Genomic DNA, 20,541 nt, shown 5'->3' with positions numbered 1-20,541 from the left:
GAAAACAAAATTCCCCAAACTGAAAAATTTTGCTGAAAAACCAATACTAGTCTGTTTGGGGACTTTGGTTTGAAAGTATTATTATTATTCTCTTCTGATTTCTGAATCAGTTCAGTCTTTGTCCTCCAGGTGTGTTTCCAGCTGTTGAGTTGTGGGGAAGAGAGGCCAAGTCATGATGTCTCTTCCCCTCTTTCATAGTTTCATCTAACTTGCTAGGAAGCTCCTTTGCTACCAAGTGAGTCAAGCGGTGTCCATTGTCTCTGTGCTATCTTGGAGAAGCCTGCATTGTACACGGTTCCTGGCATAGTCCTTGGGAGTGTGGATACCTTCAATGGGACAGCAGCGAGTCTGGCTCCTCCCTTGTCGCACCTGAAAGGCTGGTGGGGGGCATTTCTCAACCTCATAACATATCTCAGTAATGCACACAGAGCAAAACTTCATAACTTCCCAACCAATGCGAGCACACACAGTCCAACAAAATATTAATGTTCAACAGATCAAGACTTTTGAAATGATACCTCACCAGGCAGACTTTGTACAAACCATGTCATCATTATATGAGAGTGGTGAATATGGGGCTTCCAGGTGCTGCTCTGAGCACAGTGTGCCACACCTGGGCTTCCATTGCAATGGAGACGTACCCTTGGAGTCCATCTCTCCTGGGATAAAGATGGCAGCAGGGCTGACCTGGGTCATCTGACTTGGGATCCTGGATGTAAAGCTGAGGGGCTAAAAACTGTGGTGCAGATATTTGTGTTCACAGTGAAGCCTGAGTTCAGAAACCCTCACCCCTCATGGGGCCTCAGAGGTTGGGCTCAAGCCCATATGTCTGCATTGTAATTTTCCAGCGGTTGGGAGGGAGTTTAGGAAGTGGAAATGGTAAAACCACATTGAGGGAACTGGACCACTGACCTATCAGCTCTCAACACCCAAACTTTCAGTCACTCTATTATCAATGCCTTTGAGTGTAATTTAAACAGTAGGTCCACCTAGCTCTGAATCTTGTCTTCTGACACTAGCCAATACCAGGTGCCCCAAAAGCCACTCCCCCAGGCACTACTGGGAGTTGAACCCAGGATCTCCTGTTTACAAAAGAGGTACTTTAACCAACTAAGCCATGGTGCCTGCTGTTATTTAATGCATACGTGCTCACACCTGACACTCTGACAAGTCCCACTGGGCCCTGACAAGCGTTGCTCGTGTTTGATTTCTGTAAAGCAGAGGAGCAGGTGAAGTTTTGCTCCCAAGGTGTGTGTGTGATTCTTTGACCAGGTCTACGCTACAAAATTAGGTTGGTGTAATTACATTACTTAGGCTGGCAATGCAGTTATATCAACCTAATCCCAGTGTAGATAGCGACTCAGCTGTTAGAACTTTCTGGAGCTATGAAAGGGGAGGGGCCCAGCCTCTGTAACAGGAATGCAGGGCAGGTGAGTTCACGGCAGACTTTATGGGATGCTGGTGGAGGCCAGTTTTGGTGATATAATGACCAGCAGCATGGGAAAAGAGGGGACATGGGTTTGGGCTGAAGAGCATCCTCATTTGGGGATTCAGCAGGACAGGGGAAGGCAGCAGATGATTCTAATTTCTTAGGGATATTCTGTGTGTTCGTTTGTGTGTGTGTGTGTGTGCGTGCAGGGAAGGAACGTGCTATATGACCAGAGGCCTTTATTCTTCCAGGCTGCAAGGACAAAGGGGCTGTCAGGAAGTTACCCCTTCAAAGCCACACACAAAAAGGCCCTTCTGAGGAAAGGGAAAATCCTGAAGAGAAAAAGTACCATCAAAGAGGACTCCAGAAAGACAGTTTTAAGATCTTGGGGAGTAGTTTATCACCTGACCAGTAATTTGAATCCTGGATCCTCAGATTAAAAGTCTGATGTTCTACCAACCGAGCTAGCCAGGCTCACAACAGACAAGAACAACTTGGTGCTGAGGAAAAGCTAGTGAAAAAAACAAGAGCAAGAAACAATAGGGGAAACTTGCTGCTCTCTCTGGCCTGGTCAACACTACTAGTTTATATTGAATTTAGCAGCGTTAAATCACATTAACCCTGCACCTGTCCACACAACAAAGCCCTTTATATCGATATAAAGGGCTCTTAATACCGATATCTGAACTCCTCCCAGACGAGGGGAGTAGTGCTGAAATTGGTATTGCCATGTTGGATTAGGGTTAGTGTGCCTGCAATTCCACGGTATTGGCCTCCAGGCACTATCCCACAGTGCACCATTGTGACCACTCTGGACAGCAATCTGAACACAGATGCACTGGCCAGGTAGACAGGAAAAGCCCCACGAACTTTTGAACTTCATTTCCTGTTTGCCCAGCGTGGAACGCGGATCAGCGCAGGTGACCATGCAGTCCCAGAATCCAAAAAAAGCTCTATTGTGGACCGTACGGGACATAGTGAAGCTAAGGCTTTTTCTCAGCTCATTTCACCACCCTCTATCCTGCTGGGGTTGAGTTTATCACAGGTGTTACCCAAAATTGGGCCCGCTAGTAAGCGTAGGGAGGACTAATGACCCTCCAGAGTCTGGCAGAAAGCAGCAGGTTCATTATACCGACTGCTAAGCTCAAAAGAAGAAGTGGGGGGGAGTGTCACACTCACACTTGCATACTCATGCTCCCAGGACAGGCACAGCATTGGAGATGTCAGGATTCTGCAAGGAAACTGTCCCACAGCGCAGCTATGGACGGTGCGATGAAGGTAAGTCTTCCTGAGGGACAATGAAATACAACACAGAGAACCACTGGCCAGGCGGTCGGGCAAAGGGCATTCACTGGAGGTACAAGCTTGTGAGTGACTCCTGAGCACATGGCCCCTTCCCCTTTTAAGGACCTGCACCAAATGGTCTGTGACTAGAGTTGACTTGGCTGCATCTGGTTGGTCACACTCCACCTTGGGCAGTGGCCATGCTCTGGTTATGCAAGTGCTGCCTAATTAGAGTCCCAGACACCTTGTCTACCTGGAAGTTCTTCTGCCCATTCATCCCTCGAGTAGTCCAGGAGGGAGCAGGAGGGGTAAAGCCACTTCACAGGCATTCAGAGAGGGAGAGGAGACAAAAGTGGGAGCAGGGGATGTATAACAGACATTTTGAGCATAGAAATCACTGCTGCTCCTACAACAGCAGGGACAGGCTAGTAGGAGCTGGGAAAATTAAGCCATTATGCTTCTGTCTGGTTTCGAATGAGGGACCTTTTGCATGTTAGGCAAATGTGATAACCACTACACTACAGAAACTCTGTTGCAGGGGTTTGCCTGTCCCTTCATAAGAACATAAGAATGGCCAGACTGGGTCAGACCAAAGGTTCATCCAACCGCGCATCCTATCTGCCAACAGTGGCCAATGCCAGGTGCCCCAGAGGGACTGAACCTAACACCTCCACCCTCGGACAAAGAGAGGCTAGGGATCCCATTCCTTACCCATCCTGGCTAATAGCCATTCATGGACTTAACCTCCATTAATTTATCTGCAAAAAGAAATAGGAGTACTTGTGACACCTTAGAAACTAATAAATGTATTTGAGCATAAGCTTTCCTGAATGCATGCAGTGGAAAATAGAGTAGGAAGGGATAGATATAGATATAGATATAGATATAGATACGTAGAGAACATGAAAAAACGGGTGTTGCCATACACACTATAACGAGAGTGATCAGTTAAGGAGAGCTATTATCAGCAGGAGAAAAACACCCTTTTGTACTGATAGGATGGTCCATTTCCAACAGTTGATAAGAAGGTGTGAGTAACAGTAGGGGGCAAATAAACATGGGGAAATAGTTTGACTTTGTGTAATGACCCATCCGCTCCCAGTCTTTATTCAAGCCTAATTTAATGGTGTCCAGTTTGCAAATTAATTCCAATTCAGCAGTCTCTTGTTGGAGTCTGTTTTTGAAGTTTTTTTCTTGTAATATTGCGACTTTTAGGTTTGTAATCGAGGGACCAGGGAGATTGACGTGTTCTCCAACTGGCTTTTGAATGTTATAATTCTTGACATCTGATTTGTGTCCATTTATTCTTTTACGCAGACACTGTCTGGTTTGGCCAATGAAGGAAGGGGCTGGATTCTATGGTTCCTTCAGTTCTAGGAGATAGGGTACATCCATTATCTTTCTTTTTTTTTCTTACTGCACATCAGACCCAGGACTTGCACCCAGCAGTTCTTGGGGCCGTGGGACAGAACTGAACTTCACTGGCAGCAGTGAGGGAGAATGGTTGGGAATGAGCTGTCTGGGGAATATTTTAATCCTTATCTAATTTTCAGAGGATTAGATCAATGCAGCTTCCACTTCTCCATCTCTCCCAAGGAAATAAGGTTTCTGTGCAAAGTACCCAAACCTTTTAACAATAAGAAGTGAAATGAAATGGCCGCATGATGGCAACAGAATCTAAGAAATTGGTTAGTCTCTGGGGTGCCACATGTACTCCTGTACTTTTTGAGGATACAGATTAACATAGCTGTTTCTCTGAAACCTAAGAGATGAGAAGCCATGTTCTTGTTCAATGTGCATTGAAGCTGAAAAGGGAGATGTTTTCTCTGTGATTTTGAGGCCCCTACTTTAATCCACTTGACATCCCTTTCCTCCCACAGCCAGGAATAGAACCCCACAGTCATGCTAGTAGCAACCTCTGACCCTACCATGAAGGAGGAATTCTGAAACCCCTGTGCTGTCCCATCAGGTCCTTGCCTGTACTGCCATTGAAACCCAATGGGGTCTCCTTGGGCAGTTTTGACACTCTCAGAAAGGGTGCAATTTTAGGAGCAGGTTCCAAATAGTGCAATTAACCAGCCAGAAAGGGCAGCAGGTGTCAGTGTAGGAGCCATTGAAATAACTCTGCACTTACTTAGATGCAGACATAACAAGCTCTATGGTTGGTAACCTTACAGAGACTCTGCTCCTGCTCATGAACTAGCAGCCCATGACCTCTAAACTGCTGCCATTTGGATGCATCTGAAAGTTAAAGGAACAATGATCTGTGTTAAAGGAAGGCTGCCATTTATTAGAGCCCCAACTGATACCGTGTGCGCAAAGAGAGGTTTGAATGGGTTACAGGGAGTTTGGGAAATCTTGGTTATTTTAGTTTTGTAACAGGCTCCTGTCCACCTCCAGTAGAGTTTTCAGTCCCAATGGCAACTTACTTTCCAAATGTCATACAGACTAGTCCATTCCTCCCAAGTGGATGTGGTTCTTGTTCGTCTGCACATTGTTGCCCATGGAGGCCAAGGACCTGCAAATGAGTTTTCATGTGCCTTTGTTTAATTGACAAAAACAAACCTAGACACTTAGAGGATTGGAAGTGATTTCAGCAGAGCAACATGTTTGTTAGGTTTTTATGCATTTGCATAGGAAAGCATGAAGTGTGTCCATTCATTTCAGGGACCTCTATTTAGTGGAGCTTCTGAACATACTGGAAATGGAATTACTTTTAATGAAGGAGTAGGTTGGTAAGGGGGCACTTGGATTTGAATCAAGGACTACTTGATTTACAGCCAAACACTGTACCACTGAGCTATACTCCCCTGACATTTGCCAAGCCAAGTCAGTGATCTTAAGGATTTTGAAGGATGGGGTCTGCCTCAGAGAGCTCCTTTTCTATTCCCAGACCACAGGGCTTTTAAAAATGGGGCTTGATTAAACTTTATATAAACATGTAGACACCACAGCTTGCACATACACCAGCATAGCTTCCCCCACTGACATAGCTACTGCCTCTGAGGGAGATGGGTTAACTACACGGACGGGACAGCTCTCTCCCCTCCACTTAGAGCATCTTCATTATGTTAATCTCTCTGGCTTAGTAAACAAGCTGCTCTCTATTGATGCGTGCACTTGTCAATAAAAAGCTTTTGATCAAACCTTGCTGGTATTACCTGTCTCTCTCGCGGTCAGATAAGAAACTTTGCCATCTGAGTTAGAGTCCCTGACATTCCTAAGTGGAAAACACTGAGAAGCAGCAGCATATCTCACAAGTGCTGGGAAAAAGTGAGATAAGGAAGAGGCTGCATTCCTGGTATAGTACCAACTGTGCGGTGTTAGGAACAGTTCCTTTGAAGAACTGATAAGAAACCCCAGCCTCCCTGTTTTCACTCCTTGCTTCAGTTCTCTGTCTGTTTTAACTCCCCTACATTCCTAACTTCTGGTACTTGCTAAGATATTGTTAATCACCTAATGCTGTAAAACATGTATACTAAAAGTGTCTAGTTTCTAGTTGTTAAAAGAAGGAGGTGGGTTGCTCCTGTAAATAATTTATGATGCGACAGAACTGTCTATATAGGCTTATACTAAGATGTAAAGAGCAGGCTGGTTCTCTCTGGAGATGAGCTGCTCTCTATAGATGAGTGCACTTGTCAATAAAGAGCTTTTGATCAGACCTTGCTGGTGTTGCCTGTCTCTCTCATGGTCAGACAACGAACTTTGCCATCTGGGTTAGAGTCCCTGACAGGAATTACCCAAAAACCTCTGTTAGCCTGACTTTGGTCAGGTTGGCATACCTGGTTTTGTCTGCAATATCTTTATTCAGGTCTAACAATTATTTATAAATAGGTGGGAAATAACCTCCTGAATGGACAGGAACCAATTTATCAAATATTGCTGTGGCTGCATTCAATATGGGTAACACTGCTCTACAGCCAAAATGCTTCTGAAATAAATGTAGTCCAACTTTACTAATTCTGGGTCACTGAAAACGAAAATGATGCTTAAAATTGTTGATTGGCTCTAGTTTTCAAGATATGCTATTGGGTCAGTATATAAGACCCTTGACTTGGGAATGGCGGAGGATAAGAGAGTTATAAAGGGAAGGGATCTCAATTTAAACCAGAAATGACTAAAATACATCTTTGACTGGATCTATGAATAAATCTATGACTGGGTTTGGACAGTACTTGCTTTTTAGGCAAAACAATGAATGATGCAATCTGAAGCTGGTATTGTGTCATACATGATATGAATTGCATCATGTTATTCCTAGAAGTCATGGAGGATGCAATCATAATGAAGCTTACATCACTCTGCTGAACAAATTGCCCTATACCAGCTCTGGAAATCATACAGTGTCGTGCTCTCTTATTTTTCAGTGTTTGATTTTGCAAAGGGACACATTTCTGTTTAGCCAAAGTGAGCAGAGATGCCTCGTACTCGTGTGAACAGTGCAGATAACTTCTGCTATGTTTGTGGTGAAGTGACTTTTGCATCACAAAAGCGCAGTCTAACCACTCTGGTTAAGAAAGCCTATCCCCTTTCTTTTGGCTGCAAAATTGGAGATCAGGACAAGAGGTGGGCCCCACACATATGCTGCAACACTTGTGCAACAAATCTTGGCCAGTGGTTGAACAGGAAAAGGAAATTATGCCTTTTGCAGTGCCAATGATTTGGAGAGAGCCAACAGATCATACCAGCAATTGCTACTTCTGCATGGTGCCTCCAGTTGGGAAAGGTGTGTCAAAGAAGAAAAAGTGGACTGTGCATTGTCCAAACCTTCCATCAGCTATACGCCCAGTACCTCACGGAGAAGGACTGCCGGTTCCTGATGCACCAGATTCCTTCTCACTTGAGTCAGACGAGGAAAAGGAAGAGGATGAAACTTCTGGTCCTGAACCATCAATATCACAGGACCCACATTTTCTCCCATCCTCCTCCTCTGAACCACACCTCATAACACAAGGTGAACTGAATGACCTTGTCAGGGATTTGGAACTACCCAAGAGTAAGGCAGAGCTGTTGGGCTCCAGACTACAGCAGTGGAATCTCCTGGCAGGCTATCAGGGCAAATGGAGCCCATCAATGCTTGCAAACTATTGCTGGACAATGACAAGAGATGCTCCATTTAATGAATACAAGAGACAAGCCAAGAAGCGCCGAGTAGACATTGAATAGGACTAAACTATGTACAGAATAGTTATTTGCCTTTTGTTTCATAATAAATTTTATGTATACAACCCTTTTGCTGATTTTTAAAGTGTTACATAAACAGGACAGGTGAAATATTATCATGGAAAGCAACCATAAACACATGAAAAGACAGGTTTACAATTTATGATTAAAACTCTACTATCTTCACAATATACATAATCATAAAATGTAAAAACTTAAATATCTTAGAAACAGTAGCCAATCCGTTGTTTTAATTGTCATATTTGAATTCAGCACATCAAAACACATAATAAATATCATTTTATCTCTGAAGCAGACGACTTCTCAAAAATTGTAGACCAGTGTAACTGGTCATATTGGGCTGGATTAGTAGGAGCATTGCAAGCAGATCGAGGGACGTGATTATTCCCCTCTGTTCAGCACTGGTGAGGCCACATCTGGAGCATTGCATCCAGTTTTCGCACTCCCTCTCCCCACTACAGAAACAAATTGGAGAGAGTCTAGGGGAGGGCAACGAAAAATAATTAGGGGGCAGAGGACTTAGGAGAAGAGGCTGAGGGCAGGGCCACTCAGTGGGGTGGCAGGTGGGGTAATTTGCCCCAGGCCCTGCAGGGGCCCCCATGAGAATATAGTATTCTAGATTATTGCACCCCCTACCCCAAGGTCTGCCTGCTGCCCACACCTCTCTGCCCCCTCCCCTGAGACTCACCTTGCCCATCACCCACACCTCTATGCCCCCTCCCCTGAGACCCGCCCTGCCCATTGCCCACAGCTCTCTGCCCCCTCCCCTGAGACCTACCTTGCCCACACCTCTCTGAGCCCTCCCTTGAGACCCTCCTGCCCACACTTCTCTGCCTCCTCCCCCGAGACTCACCCTACCCATTGCCCGCACCTCTCTGCCTCCTCCCTGAGACCAACCCTGCCCACCACCCACACATCCCTGCCCCTCCTCTGAGACCTGCCCTGCTCACCGCTCCTACCTCTCTGCCCCCTCCCCTGAGACCCACCCTGCCCATCGCTCACACCTCTCTGCCTCCTCCCCTAAGACCAGCCCTGCCCAACACTTGCACCTCTCTGACCCTCCCCTGAGACCTGCCCTGCCCACTGCTTGTACCTCTCTGATCCTTCCCCTGAGACTGGCCCTGCTCACCACCCACACCTCTCTGCCCCCTCCCCTGGCCTGACCTGCCCACCACCCACACCTCTCTGCCCCTCCCCTGAGACCCACCCTGTCTACCTCTTTCTTTGGTCATCCGTTATTCCTTGAAACATCAAGGATGGAATAAAAAGCTGAGTTTACTCCAGGGTGAGGAAAGACAGGAGCCACCAACCCCCCGGCAAAGCTCAGTGCCCCAGAGAAAACCTGTCCCCTGCTATTGCAATCACTGATATACTGGTGATATAACGGGAAAGGGACTGTCTGAATGATCAAGGCAGGAAATGGACAACAATCTACAGCACCATCATTAACCACAAACACACTCTCCTCATGTTCCAGCCAGAAGGGAAGGGAGCAGGAATTCTTGCTGTTCAGCCATGGACACACTTACACAACGGCACAGCAATGTGTATGTTGTGGAAGCTGGTCTGAGGAAACAACTGGAACTGATCACTCAGTGAGAACAGAACTAGAGTGTAGTGAGAGTAACACACTGTGGAAGAAGGGAAAGAATTGAAAAGGTTTTGTAGGGGATCTTAATGCATGTCAGTCTGTTAGCAAGAGTTAGGCCAGCTGTAACCCTAATGACGTGAGATTTGTAGAAGCAAGGATAGTGTGAGGCGAGTAGGAAAGAACTGCGTGAGAAGTTATCACGACCTTGCACTGATAATGAAATACGTAGACTGGCACCCAGAAGTGAGGAAAATAAGATAGCAGGATAGCCCATGTATAAACAAAATGCAGCTGTTGCTCATTATTGTCTGTATAATTGCTTGTTATTGTCTGTAACAAAGGTATAAATGCTTGCTGTAATTGTTTACCTATTGAGAGACCTGTCCAGGACTGGGGCGACCCAGTTTCCTAGGGCACTCCCTCCCTCTATTGCAATTGCTGGAGAAATAATAAAGTATTTGATTTTGCTGCACCCAAACAAAAAAGCGAGAACTGCATTTTTCTCTAACAACATCAAACAAGTAGTTGTGCCGAGTGGTTAAAGTGGTGGACTAGAAATCTGTTGCGGTCTCCCTGTGCAGGTTCAAATCCTGCTAACTATGGAGGAAGTTGTGGTTCTTTAATTTCAACGGAGCTAGGTCTTGTCTCACTCTTAAGCTATGTCTACATGAAAGATTAATGTGGCCTGAGTTAAAGTGTTTTAATTGAACAGCTGTTGCATGTCCACCCTATGCCCCTGTGTCACCAGAGCACATCCATGCTGGCATCTCTTGGATTGCCATGGAGAGCAGTGCACTGTGGGTAGCTATCCCACTGTGCAACTGGCTCCAGGGTGCTTTGGGAAGGGTTTGCAATGCCTCACGGGCTGGTACAGCTTCACATGATGCAGGTTTCTATCCCATTGTTCCATGGGCATCCTACTAGATTGCCAGCTACTTTTCAACTGCAATGTGCAAGGTGGGGTAGAGAGCTTGTGTTGGGGGGGGGAGAGACAGGAAATTTAGAGGGCCATGGCCCCACCTCTCTTTACTGTCTGTTAGGACAAATGATGGGGGAGGGAGAAAGGGTGCAGTCCCGGGGAAGAGGCGTTCTGTGGGTGTGGCCTCAGGAGGAGAGGGGGTGTGAGTGTGGGTCCTTAGGGAAGGGGTGTCAGGGAGGTGCCACAGTTCGGACAATGGTGCCCCCCCACGGCAAGTAAGCTTCTGCTGTCTGTGCTCTGTGTTCGCAGAGCGGGAGAGAGCAGCTGCCACGGCAGTGATTTGCTCCCTGGGGCTCGGAAGGTGATTTAAAGGGTCCGGGGCTCCAGCTGCTACAGGGAGCCCTGGGCCCTTTAAATCACCAGCCTGGGGAAGCCGGGCCAGGCTGGCATAGCGTACTGGCTCTTGCCGGTACCCCATACCATAAAATGCCGGCTCACTTTCACCTCCGGAAGGTCCTCATGTGGATCAATAACTGGATAGAAGATAGGAAACAAAGGGTAGGACTAAATGGTCAGTTTTCAGGATGGAAACAGGTAACTAGTGGTGTCTGTACTGGGACCAGGACTAGTCAACATATTCATAAATGATCTGCTAAACAGTGAGCTGACAAAATTTGCAGATGATCCAAAACTACTGGCTTGCTTCCTAGAACGAACGCTCCTTGAGTGAGGTGATCCACAGGGAGTAGCTCAAACCTCCAAAGTGCCTGACCAGGGGCAGGACATTAGCACAGCAAGGGAGGGGTGTGGCAATGATATCACAAAGGCCTTTTGCAGGACCTCAGACTATTGGTCAAAGGTGGTGGGGAGGTGGTGAACTCACAGAGACATGCTGACGTCAGCCAGGCAGGACAGGGCGATGGGCCAGGGAAACCTCAGAGACCCCTGTGTCTTTGCTTCAGCAAGTCTCCTTCTCCAGGTCTCTCTTTGAGGACAGCTAGTATTCAGGTTCACGTATGTGAGCGCCAGGAGGAATCTCTTTCGAGTTTTCTCCTTCCCTTTTCCTGATTTTACTAGAAAACAGCCGTCCCTGTTTAGAAGGTAAGAGCCTCCTCGAGGTTTGAAACCTGTTCAGTCTGATCCATCTGGTGACAGTTGAATTCTAGGCATGGAAAACACGAGCTTAAGGAGGCAGAATTTTATTCCGCACCTGGGATTTTGATGGCGGCCGACTCCCTGATGCACCTTAGACATACCCTAAAGAGGGTGGTCCCAAGGGAGACTGTCTGAAGGTTGGGTCACCTAACTCTCTGTAAATCCACAACCCAGACCCCTCCCTTGGCACTTTGTCACCAAGCCTTAGCGTGTCACAACTGAGGATGCCAAATTCAGGACGAACTGCTGAGAAATAGGGCAAACACAACTGTCAAGGTTCCTTCCCCACTCTGAACTTTAGGGTACAGATGTGGGGACCTGCACGGACACTTCTAAGCTTAATTACTAGCTTAGATCTGGTATCACTGCCACCATCCAGAATTTTCAGTGTCTGGATCACTCCCTTTCCCCCCAGAACCTTCCCCTCCCTGGGTAGCCTTGAGAGACTCCTTCACCAATTCCCTGATGAGTCCAGCTCCAATCCCTTAGATCTTAAAACAAGGAGAAATTAACCATCCCTCCTCCTTTCTCCCACCAATCCCTGCTGAGTCCAGATCCAATCTCCTTGGATCTAAAAACAAGGAAAAATCAATCAGGTATTAAGAAAAAGGCTTTTAATTAAAGAAAAGAAAGGTAAAGCAAAAACCCTCTGGGAGAGATTACCATACCAACTACTCTCACATACAACAGATTCAAAACACAGAGGATGTTCCCCTGGGCTCAAATTTAGTTACACAAAAAAATACCTAATTTGATTCTACCTCTAATTGCATAAGACAGGTTACAAAGGAATAAACATAAACCTATTTATTCCTTTCTAAAACTTACTACTCTGATAAGAAGCTGTTCCTTGATCTTTTTCATTCCTGAAACTGAAACTCTAAACAAAGGAAAAACATCCCTCCTTCCTTTTGAAACAGCTTGTTCCCCCATCGGTCCCTCTGGTCATGTGTTAGCTAGGCTTGGTGAACTTTTTAACCTTTTACAGGTAAAAAAGGCATTAACCCTTAACCATCTGTTTATGACAACAACCCAAAACTGGTGGTTATTCTTTTATAAGTTTCAGAGTAGCAGCCGTGTTAGTCTGTATCCACAAAAAGAACAGGAGTACTTGTGGCACCTAAGAGACTAACAAATTTATCTGAGCGTAGCATGCATCTGATAAAGTGGGCTGTAGCCCACGAAAGCTTATGCTCAAATACATTTGTTAGTCTCTAAGGTGCCACAAGTACTCCTGTTCTTTTGTAAGATAGACCAAACCAGCCACTAAAGTAAACTCCTGTTTCCCACACTGGCCAACAAGAAAACATAAAGGCAGTTTTCTTAGGCATTCTGGTTCTTATAACACCACCAAAAACACTGGATTCAGAAATGAGTAGTTCTTTACAACCAGTGTCATTAAATGATAGTTTCTTCTGATCCCAAAGGGATAGCCACTCCCAGGTCAATATACAACTTAAATCTTATTCAAAAATAATGCTGGGGCCCATTCTTTAGTATCTAATATCTAAAGGTTTATTCATAAAAAGAAAGAAAGGGGAGAGGTAAAATTGGCTAAGGGAATCAATTACATGCAGTAATGGCAAAGTTCTTGGTTCAGGCTTGTAGCAGTGATGAAATAAACTGTTGGCTTAAGTCAAGTCTCTGGAGTACATCTATGGCTGGGATGGGTCATTCAGTCCTTTGTTCAGAGCTTCAGTTTGTAGCAAAGTTCCTCCAGAGGTAAGAAGCAGGATTGAAGACAAAATGGAGGTGTTTCTAGGGCCTTTTATACTTTTGCCATGTGAAGGGCATACCATTGTTCTTCCTGTGGAAAATTACAGCAACAAGATGGATTTTGGAGTCACATGTGCAAGTCACGTGTTCATGCCCAATTTCCCTCAGTCATTGCAGGAAGCCATTACCTAGATTCCAGACAGTCCACATGATAGACTACATGACAGTCCACTCTTTTCCCATGGTCCATTGTCAACCAGCTGTGTCTTGACGAACAACTTAATTTGAACAGTCCCTGCAAGATGTGCTAGCTAGCTGCCTTGTGGGTGTTATCCTGTTATGCTTATAAGAAGCACACAGGATCTTTTTCAGGGGAAAAGGCAATATGCCACATTTATTGGAGCGACAACAATTAGCATATGCATTCAATCACACACTACACACACACACACTGTGCCGCCAGTTAATGTTATAGTTACCAGTCTGGCATTTCAACAGGGGCGGCATGCAGCTTCCTGGCACCCTTGCATCTCTTGCTGCTTCCTCCCTTGTACATCTGGTTCAGCGATGGCCTTCACACTTACCTCTTAACACACACATTCCTCATTCACACACAAACCAGAATTAATTGACACACAACATATTGAACAGGAACATCAAATTGCAATGCAAAAGAAAACAGCCAGAGCATTCTTTTACTTATTTTAAAAGGCTAAACCTGCAACAAATTGGTGATCCTCAAAGGTCTGTTACTGCCTTGAAATCAGTCCAGACTCAGATTCTGGCTGATGTATCTCTACCCATTGGCCCATTAGCCATTCCTTTCTGTTACTCAAAAAGAGTGGTTGGCAGGATGTGATCAGATCATACACCAATACACTTAATGCATGGTACATAATTATTCTTTATCCTTCATTCTAAATCAGATAAAACATAAACATAAAATCCTACTACAACATTTGGGGGGAAAGTTTGGGGTAGTTCAGTTCCTGGTTTTTCTTTGACCTCTCTCCAGCACTTGTTTTGGTTTGGCCTTCCCCTTTCCATTACTGTCTGACATTTCTGTCTCTATCACAGCAGGTCACGCAATGGTGCGTGAGAAAGAGGAGCAGAATTCTCAGCAGGAAAATGTTGAGAAAATGGATTAACATAGAGAATTATCACAAAGATCGAAAAGGAATGTGTCCAGAAGTCATAAGCAGGAAAAATCCCATGACATTCAGCACAGACCAGAAAGAGAGCAGGTAAAGTAGCCAGGGGAGAAAGTAGGTAAATGTATTTCCTGTTGGGGAACTCAGACAGACCTCAAGGAAACCACAAAACAGCAGGAAATCTTCAGGGGAAAGAGAAAAAATACATGTGCTGAGTGTGGGGCCTTGGCTATACTGGCGCTTTACAGCGCTGCAACTTTCTCAAGGGTGTGAAAAAACACCCGCCGAGCGCAGCAAGTTACAGCGCTGTAAAGCGCCAGTGTAAACAGTGCCCCAGCGCTGGGAGTGCGGCTCCCAGAACTGTTTGCTAATCCCCACGGGGAGGTGGAGTACCTGCAGCGCTGGGAGAGCTCTCTCCCAGCACTGGCGCCGCAACCACACTCGCACTTCAAAGTGCTGCAGCGGGAGCGCTCCCGTGGCAGCGCTTTGAAGTTGCAAGTGTTGCCATACCCTGGGAAAAACTGATGTGACTACTCAACCCACATAAAACATCAGAAAATCCACACAGGGGAGAGGCCCTATGAATGCTGTGAGTGTGGGAAAACCTTCAATCGCAGTTCAAACCTCACTACCCATCAGAGAATCCACAAAGGGGAGAGGCCCTATGAATGCAGTGAATGTGGAAAATGCTTCACTAAGAGCTCAGGCCTTTCTGAATATGAGAGAATCCACACAGGGGAGAGGCCCTATGAATGCCGTGAGTGTGGGAACAGCTTCTCGTGGCACTCAGCCCATGTTAGCCATCAGAGAATCTGCAAGGGAGATCAACACCATAAAAACCTCTAGGGCTAGCAATTCTTTTTTTTTTTTTTTTTTTAATATTTTTTCCTGATTCGACATAGTAACTTTTAAAGCTTTTTAAAGCTGTTTGAACTGTTTGCAGCACCGTTATCCCTCAGCTTGTCCAGATGAGTGGCCCATTTTTGCCTTTTGCAGTTTGCCCTGTTTTGAGGTGGGCCCATTTGGCCTTTCTATCAACTCCATTGTCTCATGAGTAATTCGAGTGTGTCCTTCCTATCAGGAACCAGGGAGCATCACAGCAGGATTGGGCCCACCAATAGTAAGCTGAGATACGATATAAAGTGGGATCACAAAAGAAGTCAGACCTGAACTGGTATCATTATTGTAGTTTGTGCCAATAAGAGTCAGTTATGTATGTACATAAAGAAGCCACTGCAGCAGATTCCCTCGTCCTTGTTTCTGCCAAAGTGTGGATCATGAAAAGAAATCCTGTGACAAAGAAAACTATCAATACAAATACTAAGGTCACTGCACACCTTGAGTATGGGATGGGAGTGTGCTGCATCACTGAGCAGTGCACTTTTCGTTAAAGAAAGAAGATGAGCTAGCTTTGGCTCGTATCCTTCTTTCTAGTGGTCTGTTTGTAGAGCCAAAATACTGTTTCCTCAGTCCAGCCAGCTAAAGAATCTGAAAAGTTCTGCCTCGGGTTGTTAGGCCTTGTGGTTTAAGGCCCAGGTCAGGGACTTAGAAGATGTGAGGTCTAGTTCAAGCTCTGCTGACATTTCACTGTGTGACCTTGGATATGTTATGCAGGGCCAAAGTTGTAGTGGGGAGAGGTCCTGGCCTATGCAGTTACCTCAACAGCATATGCCAATAGTTATTTAGGTATCTAAACCCCCATTTAAACATGTCATTGTGCACACATATTTAAGTGTCCAGACCTTGAGCCTCATTTCAAAAGCTGATTCTTGATCTCTCTGTGCTTCAGCTTCCAATCTGCAATTATAATACTTCCTAATCTCATAGGTGTGTTGTGAGGCTTAATCTGTTAACATCCTCATATGGAAGACGAAATCCTCATATAGACAGATATGTGTATGTCACACAGATGCACGATCTGCCTATAGGAATTATTATATTAGGAATCTCAAGATCGTGGGCAAAAAAGAGGAAAAGTTTCTCTCTGTGCTTACAACTTTTGTGCTGCTTTGATCTCCCACCCTCTCTCTCTTTCTCAGCTTCTTATTGAAGGAACATACATCCACACCACGTAGACGTCAAGCACAGGAGTTTATTACGCACAGCGCTAGCAGAGTATCATCTTGATTATTAGGCTCAGAGACACTGCAGAACAATTAATTACAATAAACTATATAGGGTGCTCATTGGGCAGAGAGAAGCAATGGGGATGGCTTTTCTCAAGCCCCTGGATAGGTTCTAGCAGCAAAACAAGAGAAGCACAATAAACCAATGGTGTAAAAGATTACATAATGGTGCCACCCATGGCCCAAATTAATGTCTTGCTGACACATAGGTAATTACCCCCAAACTATGTCTATTAAAGTGTATAGGTTAAATCCTAATTTTGGAGTTCAGGGGAATGAGGTAGCAGCTCTTCCGGTTGACCAACAGGTACATTCATGGAGATTTAAAGCAAAAAAGTAGTAATTAGTTCTTAATAACAACAATTGTTTATAAGTTTACCTTTGCATTTCTGTGAGCTAGGATTGGCATACATCTGTGAGGGGAAGGTGTCATAACTTATGTCAATCATATTAGGCCTCTCCCTGAACTCTGTCTGGGATCTGAGGGGTATTGTACCACTATCTTCTCCCTGCATTGGGGAGTAACCATGAGGCTTCTCTCAGTGCTTCATGTATCTATAACTCATGATAAGGATGCCCATTACATTCGGAGTTATGCTGACTGTGCTCAATGACTTGAAACACACACAGTTATCTGTTTACCCCAGCTTTCTCTTAGCTATGTATTGTTTGTTAGCCAGCCCTCATGGCCCAGGCCAAACTGTGGACTCGGGGCCTATATGAAAAGTTCTTAGCAGAAACTGCAGTTAAGATCTTACATCGGCATTAAATGGATTATGGCCCTTCATTATCTTAAGAGAAACACCTGCAGTTGTATGACCACTTCCATAGTGCATCTAAAGAGATGAAAGCAAGACAAATCCACTAGTACAGAAGGGAAAAAAGATAACATACATTCATGCATACACAATCCTGGGAAATTATGCATTTTAACTCTATGTACAGTTCTTCATACAACAAAGGCCATATCTTGTTCAAATTCAACTGATCAAGGTGAGCAAAAAGTAGCAGTCAGCAGTGTAGTAGCTGTTGAAATTAAAACAGTTACATTAGCCTTTCAAATAGGAATCAAGACATTTCCCAAAAGTATGAAGCTGCTCAATCCAGTGCATGCAAAGACAAAATATTGGATTATTAATAAATAATTAATGCAAATCTCCCACAATTACCTCTGATCCCTTTACAAAAATCGGATCCAATTTTTAAAAAATGAATAGAGCCCAATTGTGTAGTTTTAGACCTTTCAGCAACATATGTGAGATAGGGGTTGGGCATATAGGCAACCCCATTCTTCAAAAACTAGAAAGATGTGCATGCACATAATTAATGAGCCATACATTTTTAATTTTTTGCATAGAAAAAAGCTCTGCCAAAGTGTTGCTGCAGTTCTGCATTTTTCCCCACCAGAGGGCACTGTGGCGCAAGAAGAGCAGCAGCTCTCAGCAGAAAATAACTTCTGCAGTTCTGACTTTTTTGTCCACCAGAGGATGCTGTGGCAATAAACCACAGCAGCAACTCCAGGCCAGTGAGGGAGGAGAAAGAGCCTGCCTTCTTTGCAGCGGGCCAGGTCAGGAGACAGGGGCTATGGGGAGACAGACAGTGTGGGGCTGCTGGGCAGTGGCGTAGGCAGGTTCTACCAGCAGGTGGAGCGAACACATTAAAAAAGGTGCCAAAGCAGAGAAGGGCAAAAAAAGAAAGAAAACCCCAAGTCTTGCAGCTGAAGACTGAAGAACTTGCCGCTGAAGACCTGGAGCAGCTGAAGGACCCACCGCTAAATTGTCACCGAAGACCTGGACTGCTGGGGTGAGTGTAAAAATTAAAAAGGCACCACTTTGGGGGAATGTGCTCAGTGGGGAGCAGCCGCTCCCCTGCTCTCCCCCAGCTATGCTACTGCTGCTGGGGGGGCGGGTCATAAAGGGGCTCATAAGGACTAGTTGGGGAGGACAGACTGGGGCAGGGGCTGAATGGGATTGGAGGCACAGGGCCACAGTGGGGAGGAAGGTCCAAGGCCATATGGTGGTGGGGGAGGAGATGTAGAGCTACATAGGGACTGGGGAGTGGCTGGGTGGGAGCACAGAGACATATGGGGACAGGGGGAGGGGTGTAGGGCCACATGAGGATAGCGGGAGGGGGTGTGGAAGGACATATGTGGGGATGCAAAGACACAAAAGGGTGCAGGAACGCATGGGGACAAGGGCAGATGTGCCTGACTGAATGGGAGAAGCAAGGGTTCAGCCAGGGTCTACATGGAGGAATCTCTCCTTACCCCGCACCAAAAAACCTGTTCCATACTTTTCCCACCCATACCCAACAATTCTCCAAGTTCACACCCAGACTCCTTCCCAGCAATTTACTTCCCACTCCCTCAGCTCCTCCATTACCCCTGACTCCCCCAAGTCTTTAAACTGCTTCTGAGGCATGCAGGAAATATGGTTCTGTATTGTAGTTTAAATGAATTATTACTCGGAGTTCTGTATTAATATGCCTAGCACGGAATCTATTTGTCAAAAAAACCTTTCCTGAATCATTTTTGCTGTCTGTGTTGTTAGAGACATACTTGCTGACAGGTATTTTGAAATAAATGACCAAAAATAATTGAAACTGGTGTGACTATATTATGTTATTTTTGACAAATAAAATATACAGAATTTTAAACTATTGTGTGCAGAATTCCCCCAGGAGTAATGTGAATTTGGGAAAACGAGAAAAGTAGATATGAAATTCAAGCACCCAGTCCAGGTCTATCAACCTACCAAGAGAGAGAAACTAAGGAACCTCTGCACAGAAGAAAAATAATCTTAATGTCCAGTATGTGTATCTATCTCCACCTTTGTGTACATATTTATACAATGTGCATCACTGTGGCAGCTGAATATGTTGTGAGTGGGGGTTGGTTTTGTTTGAAAGAACAACAGATTTTTTTTAAAGGTACAAGAAGTGATTGTGGGAGATCTGGGTAAGTTGTTATATACTCATTAGTTATCCCATTTTAATTTGGCGACAGTGGACTGAGTAGCTTCCTAATTTCAGGAAACTTTCCTTGACCACTTTAAAAGGCTGATGTGAATGTTTTAAAGAGGGAAATCTAATTGTTTATTTCAAATGCCTTCAGTAAACAAAGTAACTAGAAAAAAAATTAGTTTGTATCTCACAAACAGGGATGGCTCAGGATGTTTTGATCAATAATCTAGTTAGAAAAGTCTATTGCTGTTGATTTTTAATAGCTGCCTTAGTGGAAAGTTGCCTGTTGGATAAACTTCCAGACTGACAATTACAGGGCCGCCCAGAGGATTCAGAGGACCTGGGGCAAAGCAATTTCAGGGGCCCCTTCCATAAAAAAAAATACGTTGCAATACTATAGTAACATGTATTTGGAAGTGTAAAAAATAACTCGTGAAATACATTCAAAAATTAATTTGTAATAATTTGAAAATACACTAAATGCATTATTTAAAAACATAAAATGCTTTAATGGTATGTAAACATTTGCAATTACATGATGGGCTGTTGCTGGGTGATGGTGATTGTTGATGCCAATGGGCTGTCGCTGCCTGGGGGTGGTGCTGCTGTTGTCCTGGGCTGTGTGGGGAGCTGGGCTCGGGGTTGGGGGGTGCCTGGCTCACAGGGGCTGGGCTCAGGGCTGTGGGGAGATGGAGTCGGGAGGTGTCATAATATAATTCCCCACTCTGAACCTTAGCATCCAAAAGATGGAGTACCAGCATTAATTCCTCTAAGCTCAATTACCAGCTTAGTACTTGTAGCGCTGCCACCAACCAGGAATTCCAGTGCCTGGTACACTCTGTTCCCCTCAAAACCTTGCCTGGGAATCCCCAAGACCCAGTCCCTCTGGATCTTAACTCAAGGAAAGTAAACCCTTTCCCTCACCATTGCCTCACAGGCTTCGCCTCCCTGGGTTACCCTGGAAGATCACTGTGATTCAAACTCCTTGAATCTTAAGCAGAGAGGAAAATGCACCTTTCCCCCCT

The 20,541-nt window shown here is 45.1% G+C and overlaps 1 protein-coding gene and 1 non-coding gene across 2 annotated transcripts in view; one reads left to right on the top strand and one right to left on the bottom strand.

Annotated features, from left to right (window-relative positions):
* Positions 1-20,541, top strand: part of LOC127054176 (zinc finger protein 850-like) — a gene marked incomplete at both ends in the record, with an annotated part of 1,166,641 nt that overhangs the window by 566,650 nt on the left and 579,450 nt on the right. Inside the window, 1 exon segment of the mRNA XM_050960160.1 lies at positions 14,973-15,235. Coding sequence (XP_050816117.1) covers positions 14,973-15,235 — 263 coding nt within the window.
* Positions 1,052-1,125, bottom strand: TRNAT-UGU (transfer RNA threonine (anticodon UGU)). The gene has a single exon. It is a non-coding gene; the product is annotated as a tRNA-Thr (tRNA).

Source organism: Gopherus flavomarginatus, chromosome 6, assembly GCF_025201925.1.
Source record: "Gopherus flavomarginatus isolate rGopFla2 chromosome 6, rGopFla2.mat.asm, whole genome shotgun sequence".
Lineage (NCBI taxonomy): Eukaryota > Metazoa > Chordata > Testudines > Testudinidae > Gopherus > Gopherus flavomarginatus.
Note: the sequence above shows the minus strand (reverse complement) of the source record. Positions and strands in the feature narration are given on the sequence as shown.